General features: G+C 44.7%; 1 protein-coding gene across 5 annotated transcripts in view; it reads right to left on the minus strand.

Moving 5' to 3' along the window:
• LOC116946514 (sodium-dependent neutral amino acid transporter B(0)AT1-like) overlaps positions 1-24,140 on the minus strand; it is an 85,932-nt gene that overhangs the window by 26,762 nt on the left and 35,030 nt on the right. For 3 of the 5 annotated variants that reach the window (XM_076070158.1, XM_076070156.1, XM_076070157.1), the window contains 7 exons: positions 22,479-22,619; positions 21,739-21,876; positions 21,538-21,618; positions 20,401-20,582; positions 17,592-17,702; positions 4,751-4,863; positions 2,741-2,869 (listed from right to left, as the gene is read on the minus strand). In XM_076070158.1, the coding sequence (XP_075926273.1) occupies positions 2,741-2,869; positions 4,751-4,863; positions 17,592-17,702; positions 20,401-20,582; positions 21,538-21,618; positions 21,739-21,876; positions 22,479-22,619 (895 nt within the window). The remainder of the gene's footprint in view (positions 1-2,740; positions 2,870-4,750; positions 4,864-17,591; positions 17,703-20,400; positions 20,583-21,537; positions 21,619-21,738; positions 21,877-22,478; positions 22,620-24,140) is intronic. The other 2 variants (XM_076070159.1, XM_032961478.2) reach the window with 1 other exon arrangement.

Genomic DNA, 24,140 nt, shown 5'->3' on the forward strand with positions numbered 1-24,140 from the left:
GTAAATATGTTTGAACCAAGACGTACTAGCAATGAGTATATTTATTGGTTTGCCCCTGTGCAGTAAGTGATATTACTTGGCTGCTTATCCCTCAAGAGTACAGAAAAAGGCTATTCTTCCGCTCAAATTGTTTTTTTGTGAACAATTTAAAAGTAGCACTGTGCTACTTAAGGAGAAAAATCGTGTTACTTAGGGTAACTATCATCAAACATTGGTTAATCACTGTCATTTAATATTTTATAACAGGAATAGTAATGAGTAAACAGTCATGGTAATAAATGTTTGAAGGAAGCTGTAAATCTGTTACCTTGCACAGTGTCCACACGAATGAGAATTGCCCTCTCCCCCCCCACCGAACGCGTGTGACTTGGTAGGGGCGAGCATGCACAGATGCGTGCTTTGGCGTGCGTTCGGAGGAGCGATGTAATAAATAAATCACCAAAACAGCACTAAATTGCTAATTAAACTACTTTAAAGGTGACGGACGCGAAATCGGAATAGCGCTGGCTCACTACGGGACTTATGGCGTACTACCTGGGTACTTTTTTAAAAACGTGAACCCCACGGTTCGCGAGCCAAATCGCTCGCAAGTGTCAGCCACACACAAAGAATGCCTTTTATAGGTAAGATTAACCCCTCCTGCCTGGGTTCTTCACGTTTGGTAGGCGCACAGTGATGACATCACCTTTACTCGATGTAAGACCGGAAACGGGAAGACTTCTTCACAATTCTGACATGTACCTGACGATGCTGGTTGTTGTAATTACCAGCATCATTAACTCAAATACTGTTTGTGGGTTTTGTCTACATTATGCCACCTGATTGGCCGTGTCGAGTGGAGGTGGGCTTGCGACATATGTGATCTAACCCAAAAAAACTTCATCATGAACAGGGAGAGGGGATAATAGATTTTAACCAATGACTACAACCTAAATAATTTTTTGTTTACTTTTACCAGGTGAGGCTCACTGTAGCTGTTTTTCAGAAGCGACCTGGTTATCACAGCTGACAGCTCAACGAAGCGGCTTATTACGTGGAAATTTATAGCAGTGTAATGTCGTGTAGAATCACTCAGTCGGAAACGTTCCAAGTCACCTGCTTACACCTTATTACTCTCTCTAAAATCGGGCCATCAATTACCCCTTATCGCACCTCTCTCATACCAGTTGTAGGTACTCCTATCTGTCTACTCGGTCACTTTGTTAGCCAACTTCCCTTATCTACTTTACACCTCGCTGACCTGCTTGCGACAGCTCTTCCTCTCAGCAGTTCCGCACTCACAGCTCCGCACACAGACAGCAGCTCACACAGAGTTTGCACACAGTCGTGCTCACACAGAGCTAACACACATCAGCGCTCAAACAGAAGCTTCGCTCGCGCAGAGGCTTCGCTCACACAGAGCTTGCACAGAGCTGCTCTCCCTCTGCGTCGCTGCCTTCGCCTACGTTCCCTCAGACCCACTCACTCATCCGATCCGGGCGGGGGGATCAACCATCACCCGCCCGTCGACTCGTGAGGGTTGAGGTCCATCCCTGGCTTGAGCGGCAGCGGCGAGATGGCTTCACCTTGGTCCCAGAACCCCGAACTCCCGCTCCGCTCTCACACACCCCCTTACATCCTCCTCCCAATTATCCAACTCTTCCCTTGTGTCTCTTTAGGGCCCAACAGGCTGGTGCCTGTCGGGCCATCAATTACCCCTTATCGCACCTCTCCAAGGCGACACCTTCGGTGCTAGCGTACGACCCCGGACCAACCCCGTCCGCAACCGAATCTCCCCTTAAAGAGGTGGCGGTTTGCACGAACAACCTTACGTTGCACACGCGCACCTGCCTGCCCCCGAACAGCAGTGCACACCGCGTATTTTACCACACTACAGCAGTAACCAAATACTCCAAACGTGTGACGTTAATTCTAAATTTGGAGGGAAAAACCGGAGGACCCAGAAAAAAATCCACCATGACCACAGGGAAAGAGAGATACACGCAGATTCCACAGTCACAACAGGCATTGTCAGGGTCGGGATCGAACCCACGACATCCTGTATACCAGGTGTGGTACTTAACATCTCACCACCGCAGCTACTATGATCGCCCGGTCCGTAACGAGGTGAGACTACTGTACCTCTGACGATGGAGTAGCAATACCAAGGCATTGTTCATGATCGTGTGGGTGTTCAACACAAGGTTCTAGATTGAAAACTCATTTATTTAGAACTGTGTTCAATTTGTTGTCCTTCCCCCGCACCTCCGACTAGCACGGTTGGTTATGTACGGTGTGAACAAAGTTCAACATAAACACATACAAGGGTCATCAGGGTGTTGTCGACAGCAAGAGATACAAACCTGGACTCTTGGCGTACAAGTAACATTGCTCCGGTGTTGTCAGCATCACATACACATTCACATTTTGCGAGGCTTGGTGAGAGAGGTGTTTCATTGTATTCTGCTTTTATGTTAAATAAATACCCTCCTGAAAATTATTTCCTTCAGTAGCCAATCTTGTCACCCATACAAAAACAAGCTACTCAGCCTCACTACAAATTTTCCCAGTGACTTCCATTTCCACTGTACCGTATGTTGAACTTCTTTCGCACCGTACGTAGCCAACTGCACTAATTAGAGGTGCGGGGGAAAGGGAACAAATGATCACTGACACCTTTGAGAAAGGACAGGGATGATCACAGAGGGAGAGCGAGTTATTCTCAACATCACGCGACCAGAGAGACCGGCGGGGCAGGTACCCGTCCAGGCATCCGGTGAAAGCCGTCGTGGCCTTGAAGCCCAGGATGCTGAAGATGGGAATGGAGGCGAATAGCGATGTGGCGCTGTTGATGCACGCGATGGTCACAGCATCCCTCTCGCAGTCGTTTCTGTCCCACAAAGACGAGGGTCAGGAGCGGGTATGAGCATTGCACCTGGGACTTGCACATCCGACGTTTGATTCAAATGTGAAAAAGGTGAGTGAAAAAAACCTCACCACGACAGAGGAAAGCAAAGAAACGTTCTACTCTGTAAATCTGTAAGGCTGTAACTGTAACGGTCTAACTCTGTAATTCTGTACCTCTGTATTGCTGTAACTCTGTAACTGTGTAATGCTGTAACTCTATGACTCTGTAACGCCATAACTGTAATGCTGTAAATCTGTAACTCTGTGAGGCTGTAACTGTGTAACTGTAAGGTTGTAACTCTGTAACGCTCTAACTCTGTAACGCAGTAACTCTGTTAATGTTGTAACGATGTAATACTGTAACTCTGTAACACTGTAATGCTGTAACTCTATTAACGTTGTAATTCTGTAACGTTGTAACACTGTAACTCTGTTATTCTGTAACACTGTAATGCTGTAACTCTGTAACGCTTTAACGCTGTAACTCAGTAACGCTGTAACGCAGTAACTCTGTAACGCTTTAACACTGTAACTCTATTAACTTTGTAATGATGTAACTCTGTAATGATGTAACTCTGTAATAATGTAACTCTGTAACGCTTTAACACTGTAACTCTATTAACTTTGTAATGATGTAACTCTGTAATGATGTAACTCTGTAATAATGTAACTCTGTAACGCTTTAACACTGTAACTCTATTAACTTTGTAATGATGTAACTCTGTAATGATGTAACTCTGTAATAATGTAACTCTGTAACGCTTTAACACTGTAACTCTATTAACGCTGTAATTCTGTAACGCTGTAATTCTGTAACCTGTAACTTTGTAACCATGTAACTATGTAACTCTGTAAGATTGTAACGCTGTAACTCTAACGCTGTAACTATGTAACTTTGTAACTCTGTAACCTTGTAACGCTGTAATTCTCTAACATTGTAACTCTTAATGCTTTAAAACTGTAACGCTGTAACGCCGTAACACCGGAATGGTGTACCTCTCTAGCACTGTAACTCTGTAACGCTGTAACTCTGTACATCTGTAACTCTGTAAATTTGTAACTCTGTAACGCTGTAACTCTGTAACGCTGTAACTCTGTAACGCTTTTTTAACGCTTTAACGCTGTAACTCTGTAACGCTGTAACTCTGTAACGCTGTAACGCTGTAACTCTATAACGCTGTAACTCTATTAACGCTGTAACTCTATTAACACTGTAACTCTATTAACACTGTAACTCTCTAACGCTGTAACTCTGTAACGCTGTAATTGTGTCACGCTGTAACTTTGTAACCATGTAACTATGTAACAACACTTTCCTGTTCCGATGATGTACGTGTACATAATCATCAGAAAATAAACATTAATACAAAATAACTTAATCGGTACAAAGCCTCCCATAAGGCCATGCGAGAGGACGTGTGGCACAGTTTGGTGCCGGCTACAGTATAGTGTGGCCGTCGTGTCGCTACAGTTCTCTGCTGTGAGTACGCTGTCTTTAAAAACAGCGACACTACGCCTCTAATTTTAATATAACTGCTTTTTGTTTTTAGATTGTTGTCCTTCCCCGCACCTTCGATTAGCATGGTTGGCTACGTACGGTATGAAATAAGTTTAACATGTACATACAACATATATATGTATCTAGGAGAGTTTGTGTCTCCTGTGTGAGACCACGTGTCATCGTGCAACTCTGTGGATCTCCTGTGTGTCTCCTGTGTGAGTCTACGGGTCTCAGTGCAAGCCTTTATGAGAGTCTGTGAGTCTCTGAACAACTCTGTCGGTCTCCTGGGGTGAGTGTTCGAGTCTCTGAGAGAGTCTGTGGGGGTCTCAGTGCGAGGCTGTGGGTCTGTATGTGAGCCTGCACTCTATGGGGTTGTAGCTGGAGAACGCCATCATTCCTCCAAAGCCGAGGCCCAGGGAGTAGAATATCTGCGTGCTCGCATCGAGCCAGACCCGCGGGTTCTTCAGAACCTCCAACTAAGGGAGAGATGGGGATTGGAAGAGAGACAGAGATAAATGTGGATGAGATCGATGCCCTGGTTTCAGTCAACCAAGTTACGATGGTCCGACTTGCGATATTTCGATCTTACGAATGCGATAGCGATACGACAAAATTGTAAAATATTTAACATTTCGCGCGGCAGGCATACGTTCAAGTATGGTGATGACGGACAGAATCTTGGTGAGTACAGTACAATATATGTTACGATACATTCAATGCATGTATGATACGTAGCTTTAGCGATTTAATTTTAGGGTTACCACTATACGATACGTTCAATGCATGTTAAAAGTTTTTTTTTATGGCAGATAGGATTGTTTTCTGAAAAAACTTTCTATTTAATTGCAGTTCATGTAGGTAGGCTAATAATTTACCTTGTTTCTTTTCTTTACATTTTACTGTGCAATACAGTATTGTAATTAATAAATACATACAGTATATAGTTTATACAGTACGGTACTGTAAATTGCTCTGTTTTGCTAAATTATCACCATTCTTTAAGACTCCTGGGTAGGCTAGGCCATCTTCGACTTACGATATTTTTGACTTACGATGGGGTCGTCGTAATGCATCTCCATCGTAAGTAGAGGACTACCTGTATATTAGTCCTTGTGTAAGGTTATAGGTTTCTGTGTGACTCTATGGGTCTCAGTGTGAATTTATGGGTTTTATTCAAATTTGCAACATGGTGCTGGCAACGCAAGGGGCTACTATTCTTGCGAATTAGGTCATGGCATCCCGTTTATCCCCTGTGAATGAAGTAGATGGTGTAGAGGCTCCCACAAGGCCATGCGGGAGGACGTGTGGCAGAGTTTGGCACCAGCTATCGTAGAGTGTGGGGGTTGTGTCGCTACAGTTTGATACGGTTAGTCGAATGTCTTTAAAAACAAAGGTGCTACGCCTCTCTAGATATAACTAATACTGAACCGTTTGCGCATTCCGAGATTCAGCAGTGAACGGGACACTCACCCTGCAACTTCGAGTTGTCTCAGAAAGGGAAAGGGTTCATATAGCCGGACTACTTGCTATAATGCGAAGAGTCTAGCGTGTGACAAACTACTCGCTATCACCTGAGGAGTCTAGCAAGTGATGGACTATTCGCTATAACAAAAGGAGTCTAGCTCATGACAGACTACTCGCTATAATGCAAGGAGTCTAGAATTTGACAGACTACCCCCTATGCCTCGAGTCTAGCGATTGACAGAATACTCACTATAACGAGAGCAGTTTAGCGGGTGATGGACTATTTGCCATAACGCGAGGAATCTAGTGTGTGATGGACTACTCGCTTTAACGAGAGGAGTCTAGCATGTGACGGACTGCTCGGTATAACAAGAGGAGTCTTGTGCGTGAGGGACTACTTGCTATAACGTCAGGAATCTTGCACGTGACAGATTATTCACTATAGCGTGACGAGTCTAGCGTGTGACGGACTACTCGCTGGAATGCGGGAAGTCTAGCTTGTGACGGACTACTCGCTATAACGCAAGGAGATGAGCGAGTGACACACTACACGCTATAACCCAAGGAGTCTAGCATGTGACAAAATGCTCGCTATAACACGAGGAGCCTAGCGTTTGAAAGACTACTGGCTGTAATGAAACAGTCTAGCGCATGACAGACTATTAGCCATAACGCGAGGAGTCTAGTGTGTCACCGACTACTCGCTATAATGAAAGCAGTCTAGCATGCGATGGACTGCTCACTATGAAGTGAGGAATTTGGCCTGTCACAGACTGCTCGCTATAACGTGAGGAGTCTAGCATGTGACTGACTACTCGCTATAACGAAAGCAGTATTGTATGTGATGGACTGCTCGCTATTAAGTGAGGATTTTAGCACCGTGACAGACTGCTCGCTATAACGTCAGGAGTCTAGTGCGTGACGGACTACTCGCTATAAAGTGAGGAGTCTAGCATGTGACGGACTACTTGCTATAACATGAGGAGTCTAGCATATGATGGACTGCTAGCTTAAACACGAGGAGTCTAGCTTGTGACGGACTAGTTGCTGCAATTTGAGCAGTTTAGCGTGTGACGGACTACTCGCTATAATTCTAGGAGTCCAGCATGTGATGGGCTACTCGCTATGAAGTGAGGATTTTAGCCCGTGACAGACTGCTCGCTATTAACGTGAGGAGTCTAGCATGTGACTGACAACTCGCTATGACATGAGGAGTCTAGCATGTGATGGACTGCTCGCTATAACGAGAGGAGTCTAGTGTACGAGGGGCAACTCGCTATATTGAGAGCAGTCTAGCGCATGACGGACTACTCGCTATAACGTGAGGAGTCTAGCGTGTGACGGGCTACTTGCTATAACATGAGGAGTCTAGCCTGTGATGGACTGCTTGCTATGACGGATGGAGTCTATACAATAACGGACTACTCTCTATAACGAGAGCAGTTTAGTGCGTGATGGAACATTTGCAACAATGCAAGGATTCTAGTGCGTGACGGACTCTTTAGTATAACGAGAGGAGTCGAGTGTGTAACGGACTAATTGCCATAACGCGAGGATTTTAGCATGTGATGGACTGCTCGATATAACAAAAGGAGTCTATTGCGTGACGGACTACTCGCTATGACATGAGGAGTCTTGCTCATGACAGACTACTCGCTATAACATGAGCATAGCATGTGACAGACTATTTGCTATAACGCAAGGAGTTTAGCATATTATGGACTAATCGCTATCTTGCGAGGAGTCTCGCGATTGACGGACTAATTGCTATAATGCGGGGAGTCTAGCTTGTGATGGACTACTCGCTATAACGCAAGGAGACGAAGGAGTGACAGATGATGCGCTATAATGCAAGGAGTCTAGCGTGTGGCGGAATGCTCGCTATAATTTAAGGAGTCTAGCGTGTGACGGACTATTTGCCACAACGCGAGGAGTCTGGTTTGTGCCAGACTACCTGACGGACTACTCGCTATATTGCAAAGAGTCTAGCTCATGACAGATTACTCGCTTAAAGATGAGTATTTTGTGACAGACTACTCGCTATAACGCTAGGAGTCGAGCCTGTGATTGACTACTTGCTCTAACATGAGGAGTGTAGCGTGTGACGGACTACTCGCTATGACATGAGCAGTCTAGCTTGTGATGGACTGCTCGCTATGAAGTGAGAATTTTAGCCCGTTACACACTGCTCGCTATAACGTCAGGAGTCTAGCATGTGACTGACTACTCGATATAACATGAAGAGTCTAGCATGTGATGGATTGGTCGCTATGAGGCGAGGATTCTAGTGTGTGCCGGGCTACTCGCTATAACATGAGGAGTCTAGCTCATGACATTACTCACTTAAACATGATAATTGGTTTTTTACCCTTTTATCTGGCAACAAAACTGACACCTTTTTTTTACAAGGAGTCATGTTTACATTGACCACAATTCCTGCGGTCGGAACGCAAACAAAAAGCAACAACTCTGATAATGTATGCACTGTCCTTGAAATTGATTGGTCCACACCCGAGACAGCTTTCTTTAGAGCCTCGTCTCACATGGTGTTGGACCAGAAGACGCCCAAAGGTGCACAACTCAAAGACAATGCACCATCAGAGTATGAGAGCTCGGGGTAAGCATTTACACCATTGGAAACCTCATTTGCCAGTAATAAAATATGATAATTGTTTTTTTGTGGTCAATGTAAACATGACTCCTTGTAAAAAAAAGGTGTCCGTTTTGTTGCCAGATAAAAGGGTAAAAAACCAAATATCATATTTTGTTACTGGCAAATGAGGTTTCCAATGGTACTCACTTAAAGATTAGGAGCCTAGCATGTGATCGACTACTCGCTATAATGCAAGGAGTCTAGCTCATGACTGATTACTTAAAGATGAGTCTAATTAGTGACGGACTACTCGCTATAATGCTAGGAGTCTAGTGTATGACAGACTGCTCACTTTACCTCGAGGAGTCCGGTACATGACAGACTACTCGCAATAACAATAGGATTCTAGAATATGACGGACTACTCGCTATAACGCAAGGAGTTTAGAACGTGACAGATTGCTCGCTATAATACGAGGAGTCTGGCATGTGATGGACTACTCGCCATGACATGAGTCTAGCTCATGACAAATTACTCCATTAAAGATGAGGAGCCTAGCATGTGACAAGACTACTCACTATAATGAAGAGTCTAGTGTGTGACAGACTTCGCAATAATGCAAGGAGTCTAGCGCGTTATGGACTAATGGCTATCATGCGAGGAGTCTACCGCTTGACGGACTAATCGCTAGAATGTGCGGAGTCTAGCTTGTTACAAACTACTCGCTATCATGCAAGGAGACGAGCGAGTGACAGGTGATATGCTATAATGCAATCTAGCGTGTGAAGGAATGCTCGCTATAATGCGAGGAGTCAAGCGTGTGACAGACTACTCGCTATAACGAGAGCAGTCGAGCGTGTGACGCACTACTCACTATAACAAAAGGATTCTCACATGTGACTGAATGCTCGCTATATCGTGAGGAGCCTAACATCTGACAGACTGCTCGCTATAATTCGACGAGTCTTGCACTTAACTGACTTCTCGCTAGAATACGAGGAGTCTAGCTTGTGACGGACTACTCACTGTAACACAAGGAGTCTCGCATGTGACGGAATGTTCGCTTTAACGCGAAGAGTCTAGTGCATTATGGACTACTTGCTATAACGAGAGCAGTCCAGCACATGACGGACTATTTGCCATAACATGAGGAGCCAAGAATGTGACAGACTATTCGCTATAACGCAAGGAGTCTAGCGCGTTATGGACTAATGGCTATCATGCGAGGAGTCTAGCACTTGACGGACTTATCGCTAGAATGTGGGGAGCCTAGCATGTGACTGACAACTCGCTATGACATGAGGAGTCTAGCATGTGATGAACTGCTTGCTATAAAGAGTGGAGTTTAGCGTGTGACAGACTACTCCCTATACCATCAGGAGTCTAACTTGTGACGGACTACTCGCTATCAAGCGAGGAGTCTAGCATGTGATGGACTGCTCGCTGTAACGAGAGGAGTCTAGTGTACGAGGTACTACTCGCTATATTGAGAGCAGTCTAGCTCATGAAGGAATACTCGCTATAACATGAGGAGTCTAGCGTGTGACGGGCTACTTGCTATAACATGAGTCTAGCCTGTGATGGACTGCTTGCTATGACGGATGGAGTTTAGAAAATTACGTACTACTTTCTATAACGAGAGGATTTTAGTGCGTGATGGACTATTTGCCACAATGCAAGGCATCTAGTGCGTGACGGACTCCTTTGTATAACGAGAGGAGTCGAGTGTGTGACGGACTATGTGCCATAACGCGAGGATTTTAGCATGTGATGGACTGCTCGATATAACAAAAGGAGTCTATTGCGTGACGGACTACTCGCTATGACACGAGGAGTCTTGCTCATAACAGACTACTCGCTATAACATGAGGAGCATAGCATGTGACAGACTATTTGCTAAAACGCAAGGCGTTTAGCATATTATGGACTAATCGCTATCTTGCGAGGAGTCTCGCGATTGATGGACTAATTGCTATAATGCGGGGAGTCTAGCTTGTGATGGACTACTCGCTATAACGCAAGGAGACGAAGGAGTGACAGATGATGCGCTATAATGCAAGGAGTCTAGCGTGTGGCGGAATGCTCGCTATAATTTGAGGAGTCTAGCATGTGACGGACTATTTGCCACAACGCGTGGAGTCTGGTTTGTGCCAGACTACCTGACGGACTGCTCGCTATATTGCAAAGAGTCTAGCTCATGTCAGATTACTCAATGATTAGGAGCCTAGCATGTGATAGACTACTCGCGATAATGCAAGGAGTCTAGCTCATGACTGATTACTTAAAGATGAGGAGTCTAATTTGTGACGGACTACTCGCTATAATGCTAGGAGTCTAGTGTATGACAGACTGCTCGCTTTACCTCGAGGAGTCCGGTACATGACGGACTACTCGCAATAACAATAGGATTCTAGAGTATGACGGACTACTCGCTATAACACAAGGAGTCTAGCACGTGACAGATTGCTCGCTATAATACGAGGAGTCTAGCATGTGATGGACTACTCGCCATGACATGAGTCTAGCTCATGACAGATTACTCCATTAAAGATGAGGAGCCTAGAATGTGACAAGACTACTCACTATAATGAAAGAGTCTAGCGTGTGACAGACTATTCGCAATAATGCGCGTTATGGACTAATGGCTATCATGCGAGGAGTCTATGGCTTTACGGACTAATCACTAGAATGTGCGGAGTCGAGATTGTTACAAACTACTCGCTATCATGCAAGGAGATGAGCGAGTGACAGGCGATATGCTATAATGCAATCTAGCGTGTGAAGGAATGCTCGCTATAATGCGAGGAGTCAAGCGTGTGACAGACTACTCGTTATAACGAGAGCAGTCTAGTGTGTGACGCACTACTCACTATAACAAAAGGATTCTCGCATGTGACAGAATGCTCGCTATATCGTGAGGAGCCTAACATGTGACAGACTACTCGCTGTAATTCGACGAGTCTTGCACTTGACGGACTACTCGCTAGAATATGGGGAGTCTAGCTTGTGACGGACTACTCACTGTAACACAAGGAGTCTCGCATGTGACGGAATGTTCGCTATAACGTGAGCAGTCTAGTGCGTTATGGACTAATGGCTATCACGCGAGGAGTCTAGCGCTTGACGGACTTATCACTAGAATGTGGGGAGTCTAGCTTGTGACAAACTACTCGCTATAACGCAAGGAGACGAGCGAGTGACAGACGATATGCTATAATGCAATCTAGCGTGTGACGGAATGCTCGCTATAATGCGAGGAGTCAAGCGTGTGTCAGACTACTTGCTATAAAATGAGGAGTTTAGCATGTGATGGATTCCTAGCTATAATGATAGGAGTTTAGTGTGCGAGGGACTACTCGCTATAACTTCAGGAGTATAGCACGTGACAGATTATTCACTGTAACGTGAGGAGTCTAGTCTGTGACAGACTGCTCGCTATATTGTGAGGAGCCTGGCATGTGACACACTACTCGCTATAATTCGACTAGTCTTGCGCTTGACGGACTACTCGCTAGAATGCAGGGAGTCTAGCTTGTGATGGATTACTCACTGTAACACAAGGAGTCTCGCATGTGACGGAATGCTCGCTATAATGCGAGGAGTCTAGTGTTTGACGGACTACTCTTTATAATGAGAGCAGTCCAGCAGTGACGGACTATTCGTATTTACATGAGGAGTCTAGCCGTGACAGACTTTTCGCTATAACATGAGGAACCTAGCATATGACAGACTATTCGCTATAACGCAAGAAGTCTATACAGCAGCGTGGTATACAGAATATACAGCAGTGTGGTATACAGTAAGGTTAGTAGAATAATACATAGTTATAAGGCAATACAGGACAGAGCAGCGCACCGTGGCTGTTTCCTCCTCTTCCCCCCCCCTCCTCTGTTCCGCACATAGATGGACTCATCCATCTGAACAAAGCTCGTCGCTCTCTGTGGTACTAATCCCTCACACCAACATCATGTTAATCCACCAGTTACATGCTAATTTGTATGTAAACTCCTCTCCCCCCTCCTCCGTTCCCACACCAACATCATGCTAATCCCCCAGTTACATGCTAATTTATATGTAAACTCCTTTCCCCCCTCCTCTGTTCCCACACCAACATCATGCTAATCCCCCAGTTACCTGCTAATTTATATGTAAACTTATTTGTCAAGGCGCTCTGTTCCTCCCACACAGCTTAAAAGACGCTGCCATGCTTGGCAGGGTTCACTCCATGCTTGGCAGGGTTCACTCAAGCGCTGTCTTCCGGACAGTCCTGTTTCTTCACCTGAGGAAGGCTACTTGTGTTGTGGCCGAAACGTCGTGAGAATTTTATTCTGTTATTATTTTTATTACTTTATCTCCATTCTACGTGACTTTACTGAAAGAACCCAGAAGATGAATCCCTGCAGTCACAAAAGCTTTAAATCGAAATTGAACTGCCTCTACGGGGAGGGATTCCACATAACCTTGAGATCCTTCAACAAACTCCGGGATAAGAAGGCTCCATTAATCGAGTCTCTCACCTTTCTAAAGAGATGCCGCGACTCTAAGGTAATACCAACCGCATTTACACTAACCTCTGCTGCTGGAACTTCTTCTAATGCAAAACGAATTCTATCTAGGACTAGCTTAGCTCTTATCTCAGAAAAAATCAGACTTACGCGCACCGAACTAGATCAGTTAGACAAGACACTCTGCAAATCACACTTATCATTGACGGCAACAATGTCCACATCGGATTGGGAACATGTAGACAATATGACTGCCTCTTCAGCTGCTACTATGTCGACCAAATGTAAGGACAACTTGATTTCCAAATTAAACCGCCTCTCCAACAAGAAATCGGACCCACACACCGAAAAGCTAGACGTTAACAAAGTCGTTATTAATCGCAGTAACAGTTCTATTTCTGATGGTCTGAAAACCGTTTTAGCTAAAGGACTAAACTTTGCAGTCACACCTAGACACATACCAGTTAATGATATCATTGCCCATGTCGACGTGGCACTCAAGGGCCTGGGCCACATGGCTGCAGATGTAGCAAGATCTGAAATCGCTGCAACCCTCAAAAACGCTAAGCTGCCAGCTAGCAACATTAGCAAAGATGAGCGCTTTGAATTATCTCAATTAAGAAAGAGGGATGACATTGTCATTCTCTCAGCCGACAAGGGCAATGCCACTGTCATCATGGACAAAATAGAATATAACAAAATTCAGAAACTACTCAACGATGGCAGCTACACAAAAATAAGAAGAGACCCCACCAACAGCCTCGTTACTAAAATCAACAAAATCATTTCTTATTCAACAGCATTAATTGATCAAACCAAACAGTTCTCGTTGAAACCTTCTGCGGCCAGGCCACCAAGATTATATGGCCTTCCAAAGATACGTAAAGAAGATACACCCCTTCGTCCCATCGTCTCTACTATCAACTCCCCCACCTACAAACTGGCGCGTTTTCTGTCTGAAATCCTGCGGCCTTTTACTGGAAAAACCACCTCTGCGGTACTAAATTCTACTCACCTGGTTTCGACAATCAAGGGTATTTCCCTGTCCCCAGACGAGCTGCTTGTCAGTTTTGATGTGGTTTCCCTATTCACCAAAGTTCCTGTACCTGACACCATCGCAATCATAGAAGACTTGGTTCATCAAGGACTGCATACTGATGTACCCCCCCTGGTGAGACACTGCTTAACCAACACATACTTCACCTGGAATGGAACTTTCTACAAACAAACTGAGGGCACCCCAATGGGCTCCCCCCTATTGCCGGTTGTAGCCAACGTTTTCATGGAAAAAATTGAGACTGACGCCATCCAGACTGCCACTCTTCGCCCGAGCTTATGGAAGAGGTACGTGGATGACACTTTTGTCATCTGGCCACATGGCCGGCCTGCTCTAGACCAATTCCTCTACCACATCAATTCCATACACCCAGCCATCAGATTTATCATGGAAGTCGAAAAACATGGCAAGCTACCCTTTTTGGATGTCCTAATTAAAAGGAGACCTTATGGTTCAATGAGCCACTGGCTACAGGAAAACTACCCATACGGATGCTTACTTAAAACCGGATTCCCACCATCCATCCCAGAAGAATTCCCTCATCAAGACTCTATACCATAGAGCCAAATGCATTTCCGACCAGGAACACATTGCTAGTGAACTCAAGCACGTACACCAAGCTCTCGAGGCTAATGGTTACTCCGATTACACAATCCGCAAAGCCATCGTTCCAACCATGAAGAAGGATCCTCTTGAGGAGCCATTCAAAACCATCACCTTACCCTACATTGCGGGGGTCACAAAAGATCTCCAAAATCCTGAATAAACACAAGATCCAGGTCCGATTCAACACAGTACATAAAATTCGTGATCTGGTTCCGTCTGTAAAAGATGTGGTTCCAGACATACAGTACCTGGGCGTCTAAAAACTAAGTTGCCTCTGTGGTAGCAGCTACATTGGAGAAACCAAACGACATATCTCAGACCGCATCCGTGAACATAAAGCAGACTTGAAACACGGTAGGACGAACACCTCAGCCGTGGCAGATCACTGTTATAATTCAGTGGGTTCACATGACATTGACTTCTCCAAGACGGAGGTTCTCTGCAAGCCATCCGGCTACCATGAGAGATTCGTTCATGAGGCTATCCACATATACAAACACAGAGACAATTTCACCCGAGAAGATGGACTCCGGCTTAGTAACCAGGAAAGACGTTATAAACCATTTCGGTTCTTGATTGTATTTTACGGTGACTTTCAGACCGCAGTCCATTCGCTTGCACTGCCTCTTAGTACCTTTCACACGACGGTCAATAGTATAGTTTATAGCATGTTGTATAATAATAAATAGTATAACAGTGTAATGTTTAACATAATTCATAAGGCAATATATAGTACCGTAATTGTATAGTGAATATGCAGCAGTGTGGTATACAGTAGGGTTAGTAGAATAATACATAGTGTAATACTACAAGGCTAATATTTTATAGTCTAGAGTATAGGGTAGTGTATAGTAACGCATTGTATAATTCAAAGTTTGGGTTTGTCTATGGATACAATATTATACAATGTAGTTTAGATTGGAAGGTATAATATTGTAATGTACAGTAGTCCAATTTATAGCATAGTTATAAGGCAATACAGGACAGAGCAGCGCACAGTGGCTGTTTCCTCCTCTTCCCCCCCCCCTCCTCTGTTCCGCAAATAGATGGACTCGTCCATCTGAACAAAGCTCGTCGCTCTCCGTGGTGCTAATCCCTCACACCAACATCATGTTAATCCCCCCAGTTACATGCTAATTTATATGTAAACTCTCCCCCCTCCTCCATTCCCACACCAACATCATGCTAATCCCCCAGTTACATGCTAATTTATATGTAAACTCCTCTCCCCCCTCCTCTGTTCCCACACCAACATCATGCTAATCCCCCAGTTACATGCTTATTTATATGTAAACTCCTTTGACAAGACGCTCTGTTCCTCCCACACAGCTTAAAAGACGCTGCCATGCTTGGCAGGGTTCACTGAAGTGCTGTCTTCTGGACAGTCCTGTTTCTTCACCTGAGGAAAGCTACTTCTGTTGTGGCCGAAACGTCGTGAGAATTTTATTTTGTTATTATTTGTATTATTTTATCTCCATTCTACGTGACTTTACCGAAAAGACCCAGAAGATGAATTCAAGGAATCTAGTGTGTGACGGACTACTCGGTATAACGAGAAGAGTCGAGTGTGTGACGGACTATTTGCTATAACGCAAGGAGTCTCGCATGTGATGGATTGCTTGCTATAACGAAAGGAGTCTATCGTGTGACAGACTACTCGCTATGACAAGAGGAGTCTAGCTTGTGACAGACTACTCGCTATAACATTTGGAGCCTAGCATGTGACAGACTATTCACTATAACACAAGGAGTTAGCGTGTGATTGACTGCTCGCTATAATAAGAGCAGTCTAGCATGTGATGGTCTATTTGCCCTAACGTGAGGAGTCTAGTGTGTGACGGAGTACTCGTTATAATGAGAGGATTCTCGCGTGTGACGGACTACTTGCTATAACGCAAGGAGTCTAGCACTTGATGTATTGCTCGCTATAACGTGTGGAGTCTAACGCGTGACTGACTACTCGCCACGACATGAGTCTAGCTCATAACAGATTACTCCCTTAAAGATGAGGAGCCTAGCATGTGACAACACTACTCACTATAATGCAAGGAGTCTAGCGTGTGACAGACTACTTGCTATAATGCAAGGAGTCTAGCGTGTGACGAGCTGCTCGCTATATCGCGAGGAGTCTAGTAAGTTACGGACTACTGGCTATATCTAGAGCATTGTAGGGTGTGACGGACTACTCGCTATAACGTGAGGAGTCTAGCTGGTGACGGACTGCTTGCTATAACATGAGGAGTCGAGCTTGTGACTGACTATTCCCGATAAAGCAAGGAGTCTCGCGCGTGATGGACTCCTCGCAATAGTGAGAGGAGTCTAGTGGGTGACAAACTAGTCGCTATAAAGCGAGGAGTCGAGCTCGTAATAGACTACTTTTCTGAGAGGCTTGGGTGTTGGCAGCGTTCTTTTGTAATGGTTGGAGCTGGTACTGTAGTTCTTTCGTTCTGGTAATTATCAATCTTTATTTTGTTTGCCAATATTACCTTCAATAACTTATGCATCAGTGCACATTGCAACGGAACGGAAACGGTGCAGTCACTACCTATGTACGTATGTCCCCACTGACAAATATGCTTGATGATTTGAAAGTACATGGCTCCTTTCCCCTGGTTTTAAACTCAGGTGTTCAGAGTTTGGGACTAAGGTACGTGTAATTTCTTTACCTGCATCGCGATTTGTGCTATGGACCGGGTTCGTATTGATTTTATTTTTAAATGCTTGGCTCCAGTGGTGCATGGACACAGTAGTAGGTCATGGTGACCAAACTCCTTCTTAAAGTAACATTACAATCGATGCCTCTACAAGTGTCTATATGGGCATCGATAAATGCATTGTCTATTAACCTTATTTGGCACCTTACTAACTAGTGTAGTCGAAGATAATAATATAAAACAGAAACAACCACAAAGCGTGGCTCACTCGCACCATAGCTCCAACCTCAAAATGTGAGTTGTCTCTACAAAAACGGAGACTCACCTTGGGAGTAAAGAGGTACGCGAGTCCGTCGGTCGCTCCCTCCAGCGTGAGTCCCCTCACCAGGAAGCACAGCAGAATCACGTAGGGGAACGTGGCCGTCACGTACACTGCCTGAGCACAACATCACCTAAAATCCAATATCCATACGCGAGTCTGTGGTCTCTTATTGCGCGAGTCGATTGTGTCTCAGTTTGAATCTGTGGGTCTCTGCAAGTATGCTCTTCTTTGTGTGAGTCGGATTATCACAGTTGTCTACGTATGGTGCGAACGAAGTCCAAAATACATACGAGTATATATCCGCGAGAATATGGGTCTCTGTGTGGATCTATTGATATCTGCAATAGTTTATGGGTCTCTGTGTGAGTCTGCATGTCTCCCTGTGCATCTATGCATCCGTGCTAGTCTATGGGTCTCATGTGTGAGGTGACAACCTACGACCAGGTAAAGCCCACTGAGCTATGTAGCTCTTTTTCAGAAGCAACCTGGCCACAAATTATAGGTCAACGAAGTGGCTTATAATTTTCAAATGTATTGCAGCCAAATATCCTAAACGCAGGTTGATTCTAAATGTGTAGTGATAAACTGGAGGACCTGGAGAAAAAGACAAGTCACCACAGGGGGAGACACATACAAACTCCAAATATACAGGCGTCAGGATTGGGATCGAATGCACGACCTCCTGCATACCAGGCGAGAGAGTTAACATCTCGGGTTCATGCGAGTTTATGGGACGGCCTCTGCGTGAATCTTACGTGTCTTGCTGTGCATCTGTGCGTCCGTCTGAGTCCGTGTGTGGGTCAGTGGGTCCATGCGACTCTGTGGGTCTCTGATTGGCGCTACGTGTCTCTGTGTGCATAAGTGGGTCCATGTAAGTCTCTGGGTCAATGTGTGGGTCAGTGGGTCTATGTGAGTCTGGGTCTATGTGTGGGTCAGTGAGTCCGTTTGAGTCTATGGGTCTATGTGTAGCTCAGTGGGTCTGTGTGAGTCTGGGTCTATGTGTAGGTCAATGGGTTCGTGCTTGTCTATGGGTCTATGTGTGGGTCAGTGGGTCCATGTGAGTCTATGGGTCTACAGTGAGGGGAAAAAAGTATTTGATCCCCTGCTGATTTTGTACGTTTGCCCACTGACAAAGAAATCATCAGTCTATAATTTTAATGGTAGGTTTATTTTAACAGTGAGAGACAGAATAACAACAAGAAAATCCAGAAAAACGCATGTCAAAAATATTATAAATTGATTTGCATTTTAATGAGGGAAATAAGTATTTGACCCCCTCTCAATCAGAAAGATTTCTGGCTCCCAGGTGTCTTTTATACAGGTAACGAGCTGAGATTAGGAGCACACTCTTAAAGGGAGTGCTCCTAATCTCAGCTTGTTACCTGTATAAAAGACACCTGTCCACAGAAGCAATCAATCAATCAGATTCCAAACTCTCCACCATGGGCAAGACCAAAAAGCTCTCCAAGGATGTCAGGGACTAGATTGTAGGCCTACACAAGGCTGGAATGGGCTACAAGATCATTGCCAAGCAGCTTGGGTGAGAAGCTAACAACAGTTGGTGCGATTATTCGCAAATGGAAGAAACACAAAAGAACTGTCAATCTCCCTCGGCCTGGGGCTCCATGCAAGATCTCACCTCGTGGAGTTGCAATGATCATGAGAACAGTGAGGAATCAGCCCAGAACTACACGGGAGGATTGTGTCAATGATTTCAAGACAGCTGGTACCATAGTCACCAAGAAAACAATTGGTAACACACTCCGCCGTGAAGGACTGAAATCTTGCAGCGCCCGCAAGGTCCCCCTGCTCAAGAAAGCACATATACATCCCCGTCTGAAGTTTGCCAATGAACATCTGAATGATTCAGAGGACAACTGGGTGAAAGTGTTGTGGTCAGATGAGACCAAAATGGAGCTCTTTGGCATCAACTCAACTCGCCATGTTTGGAGGAGGAGGAATGCTGCCTATGACCCCAAGAACACCATCCCCACCGTCAAACATGGAGGTGGAAACATTATGCCTTGGGGGTGTTTTTCTGCTAATGGGACAGGACAACTTCACTGCATCAAAGGGACGATAGATGGGGCCATGTACCGTCAAATCTTGGGTGAGAACCTTCTTCCCTCAGCCAGAGCATTGAAAATGGGTCGTGGATGAGTATTCCAGCATGACAATGACCCAAAACACACGGCCAAGGCAACAAAGGAGTGGCTCAAGAAGAAGCACATTAAGGTCTTGGAGTGGCCTAGCCAGTCTCCAGACCTTAATCCCATAGAAAATATGTGGAGGGAGCAGAAGGTTCGAGTTGCCAAACGTCAGCCACGAAACCTTAATGACTTGGAGAAGATCTGCAAAGAGGAGTGGGACAAAATCCCTCCTGAGATGTGTGCAAACCTGGTGGCCAACTACAAGAAACGTCTGACCTCTGTGATTGCCAACAAGGGCTTTGCCACCAAGTACTAAGTCATGTTTTGCAGAGGGGTCAAATACTTATTTCCCTCATTAAATGCAAATCAATTTATAATATTTTTGATATGCGTTTTTCTGGATTTTGTTGTTATTCTGTCTCTCACTGTTCAAATAAACCTACCATTAAAATTAGGCTGTTCATTTCTTTCTCAGTGGGCAAACGTACAAAATCAGCAGGGGATCAAATACTTTTTTCCCTCACTCTATGTGTGGGTCAATGGGTCCGTGCTCGTCTATGGGTCTATATGTGGGTCAGTGGGTCCGTGCTAGTCTATGGGTCTATGCGTGAGTTACTACGTCCATGTGAGTCTGCAGGCCTCCATGGGGACGCTGCCCACACCTTGCCTGTGCTCTCGATGCCACGGAGCGTGCACAGGTAGACTGCGGCCCACGCCGCCATGAGGCACAGCCCGAGCCACCACTGGATGCCCCCACTCTCTTCCAGCGTGCCAGTCACGTTTAGCGTCTCACGGTACCAGAAGTGGTCCACCGGATGGCTCCGCAAGCACTCTGGCAGGTAATCTGCATGCGGTCAGTTTGACAAACTAATTAAACATTGTCCGGCTCCTCCGATTAAAACTGAACTGAACTATTTTTTTAATGTTACCACGTAAGGGCCCACTGAGCTATACAGATTTTTTTCAGAAGCGACCTGGCCACAAATGAAACCTCAGCGAAGTGGCTTATCATGTGGACATGTATAGCAGCCAAATACTTTAAACGCATGTTTTTTAATGTGAAGGGAAAAACCGGAAGACCCAAAGGAAAATCCACATGACCACGGGGAGAACATGCAAACTCCAAATATCGAGGCATCACGGTCAGGATCGAACCCATCACCTCCTGTATATCAGGTGAGGTAGTTAACATCTCGCCCATATATACGGTGCGATATACGTTCAATATACATTCGCAATCAACAAAACAACTCGACAGGGTCTGTGTGAAAAACACCCATCAACATTCTGGTCAATAGCAGCGTATGGCCTTAGAAGGAAAAAATATAAAATAGCAACATTTTTCGGCAATGGCCCTTCTTTCCTAGCACTTCAACGTGACCTATTACACACGTTTCCTTTGAGTGAGTGAGAATTCTATGAAAAAGGCTCGCGCACCCTGCTCCGCTATCTGCCATGCTTAAGGCAAAAACATTTCGGAAGTCAGGCTTTTTCAATCTTCAAGTGCACTGGCTTGGAGCAACACGTTGGCGAGATGTTAACTTCCTTGCCTGGTATGCAAGTGGTCGGGGAGGGTTCGATCCCGACCCAAACTAAATGTGCAGTGGATACCTACGGGCTATTTTCCCATGGATCGTGATGATGATGAATTTCCACGTGATAAGCAACTTCATTGAGCTATCAATTGTGGCCTCTTTGCTTCTGAAAAAGAAACTAATATCTCGGTGGGGCCTTAACTGGTAAAAGAAAATAGTTTAGTTTTATTTGATTTGAATATATATTTTTAATTATTTGTTTACCTTTCCTATACTTTGCACTTCTATCTTGTTTTTGTATTGTTTGTTGTTGTAATGTTCTGACCCCATGCCCCTGCTCGACATCTGTGAAAAAGAGCTTCATATCTCATCGGATTCCTCCAGTATTAACAAATATACTTATTCTGTATGTGTATTAATGAATGAGTGAGTGAATGAATGAGAGGATCAGAAGTATCCAGTCACCATCTCCTTGCTCATTGAGTGGGCAGTTCTTCCACGGCAGGGGCTCCTCAAATGAGTTGAAGAAGTACCAGAGAATCCACGCGAGGATGGCGTTGTAGTAGACACCCACGAGGAAAGAGATCAGCATGGACGTTATGCCTGCACACAAAGATAAAGACCCCGCCCCCCGTATAGTCTATTAACAGACTGATGTGGCAAGTGCAGTTAGCGAGTAGCACCAATGAAGGTCGGCACGGCACACAAGGGGGTGGGTGGTCAGCACCACGCCCGACTGCCTTTGTCTCCCCAGTGGCGATGTTTACACACTGCACCAGGTACTCGTTTAAGGCTGAGTCTACCTAGAAGACGCCCAGGACCGATTCAGATAATCATTATCACTGGTGTGATAGCGGGATTCAAACTCTCGGGTCTCCAGGTTCCTAGCACAGAGCACTAACCGTTGCACCAACGCTTTCCACGATTGGGATCAAACACAGCAGCAACATCGCCCCCTAGTGAAAAATAAACGTGTCAAGGGAGGTTAATCGATCTAGATGTGAAGCTTTCGTGACTGCAGGAATCCATACTCTCTGGTTCTTTCGGTAAAGTCACGTAGGTATAAAATAAAATTAAATCACGACGTTTTGATTGCAACACAAGCAATCATCATCAGGTGGGAAAACCACAGCAAGAAAGATTATTTTTTTATCGGTTAAATGCAAGATATGTGAGATGGTCGCATGTGAGCCGTGGTACCATACCTAGGCCTCCTAGCAGTGGGTGAATGGCATTCCACACTCCCACGCTGCCTTGCCTCAGCCTCTGGCCGATGGCAAGCTCCAGGTGGATGATTGGTATTCCCTCCACCACCAGGCAGATGAAATATGGGATGAGGAATGCACCTGTATGGGGGAGGGGAAGTGATTATCCACTGTGCTGAATGAACGCCTGAATTCAGTCAACATTAGAATTTTTATTAATAAGAGTTCAAAATAAATTAGTTTTTTATAGCAACGTCATTCATGTTAATTGCATCCCCAACGCTGTACATTAATTTATATATTTCCAGGCCAAATCATCTTGTTTGTAGCAACTATTGTTTATGGGCACCGCGTTGCCAAGATGTTAACTACCTCGCCAGGTATGCAGAAGGGCATGGGTTTTATCCCGACCCTGATACCTGCTGTATATTTGGAGTTTTCGTGTCTCTCTTGATCTCTCTCTCCCTGTGGTCGTGTGGATTTTTCTCCGGCTCCTCTGGTTTTTCCATCCACATTTAGAATCAACCTGCATTTAGCACGGTTAGCTACGTATGGTTCGAAATAAGTTCAACATACATAATCAGTTTTTATCTGCTATTAATTTCCACAAGAGCTAAATAGCTTGTGAAAAAGAGCTGTATAGCTCAGTGGGCCTACAGAGTAAAATAAAAATAGTTTAATTAGTAAATGAGAACCCTCGGGAAAACAGTTAATTAAAAAAATGGCACCAAAACATATGAGATAGAAACAACAACAAAACAAACAACAACAACAAAACCGAATTGTACAGTGTGGTCCAGATGTATTGTTACCTCAAATTAATGGACCCCTTCATAATAAAATGGGGGGTTTATTGCGTTAGATCGCAAAAATAAAAATGTTGCGGGCTTACCTTCCAATACACCGGTGTGCTGAAGCAGTAACTAATTGGCACGTTTTTTTTTGACAAAACTTACTAATTGGCTGTGTCGGGTGGTGGTGGGTTAGTGACACATTTATACTTCCGCGATCTTACCCAAAAACAACCATTATTATGAATGATATTGGTCGTGAAAGCCTGCATGTTAAATTAATTGACTCAATCTTGATTTGAAGCTTTGGTGATTGCAGGAATCCATACTCTTTGGTTCTTTCGGTAAAGTCACGTAGGTAGAAAAATAATAGATCATAAAGTTTCGATTGCAACACAAGCAATCGTCATCAGGTGGGACAACCGCAGCAAGAAAAAACTGCTGAAGTAGGCAAGAGATCTGCCGTGGCACGAGGTTATATATTGAATTTATTCGTCAAATTTTTTTCAATTTCATATCCATTTCTGTTTTAAATAAACCTGACTTAAGCAATATGACGTTTTAAATAATTAAATGGGTGTCACAAGACATCTGGAGCACTCTGTAGTGTCGTCCTACGTAGTGCTGAGTGGATCTTGTGGCAGTCCCACATCGCTCTTTCTCATATATACTCCCACCATCGCTCTCGTAACTAAAGACAAGCTTCAGTAAGAATTATATTCTGAATTTAGCATAACCTATGTTCTTACTCCTGTTGTATATAGGCCTTTTTTCAAAAACTCATTAAGAATAATTCTGCCAATATTGTTTTTTAATAATCGATTGGGGTGAGCATTGGGCATGAAAGGGTGAGGCACACCCCTCCCCTCAC

This window comes from Petromyzon marinus, chromosome 27 (assembly GCF_048934315.1).
Source record: "Petromyzon marinus isolate PM22_M1 ecotype Great Lakes invasive population chromosome 27, UKy_Petmar_22M1.pri1.0, whole genome shotgun sequence".
Lineage (NCBI taxonomy): Eukaryota > Metazoa > Chordata > Hyperoartia > Petromyzontiformes > Petromyzontidae > Petromyzon > Petromyzon marinus.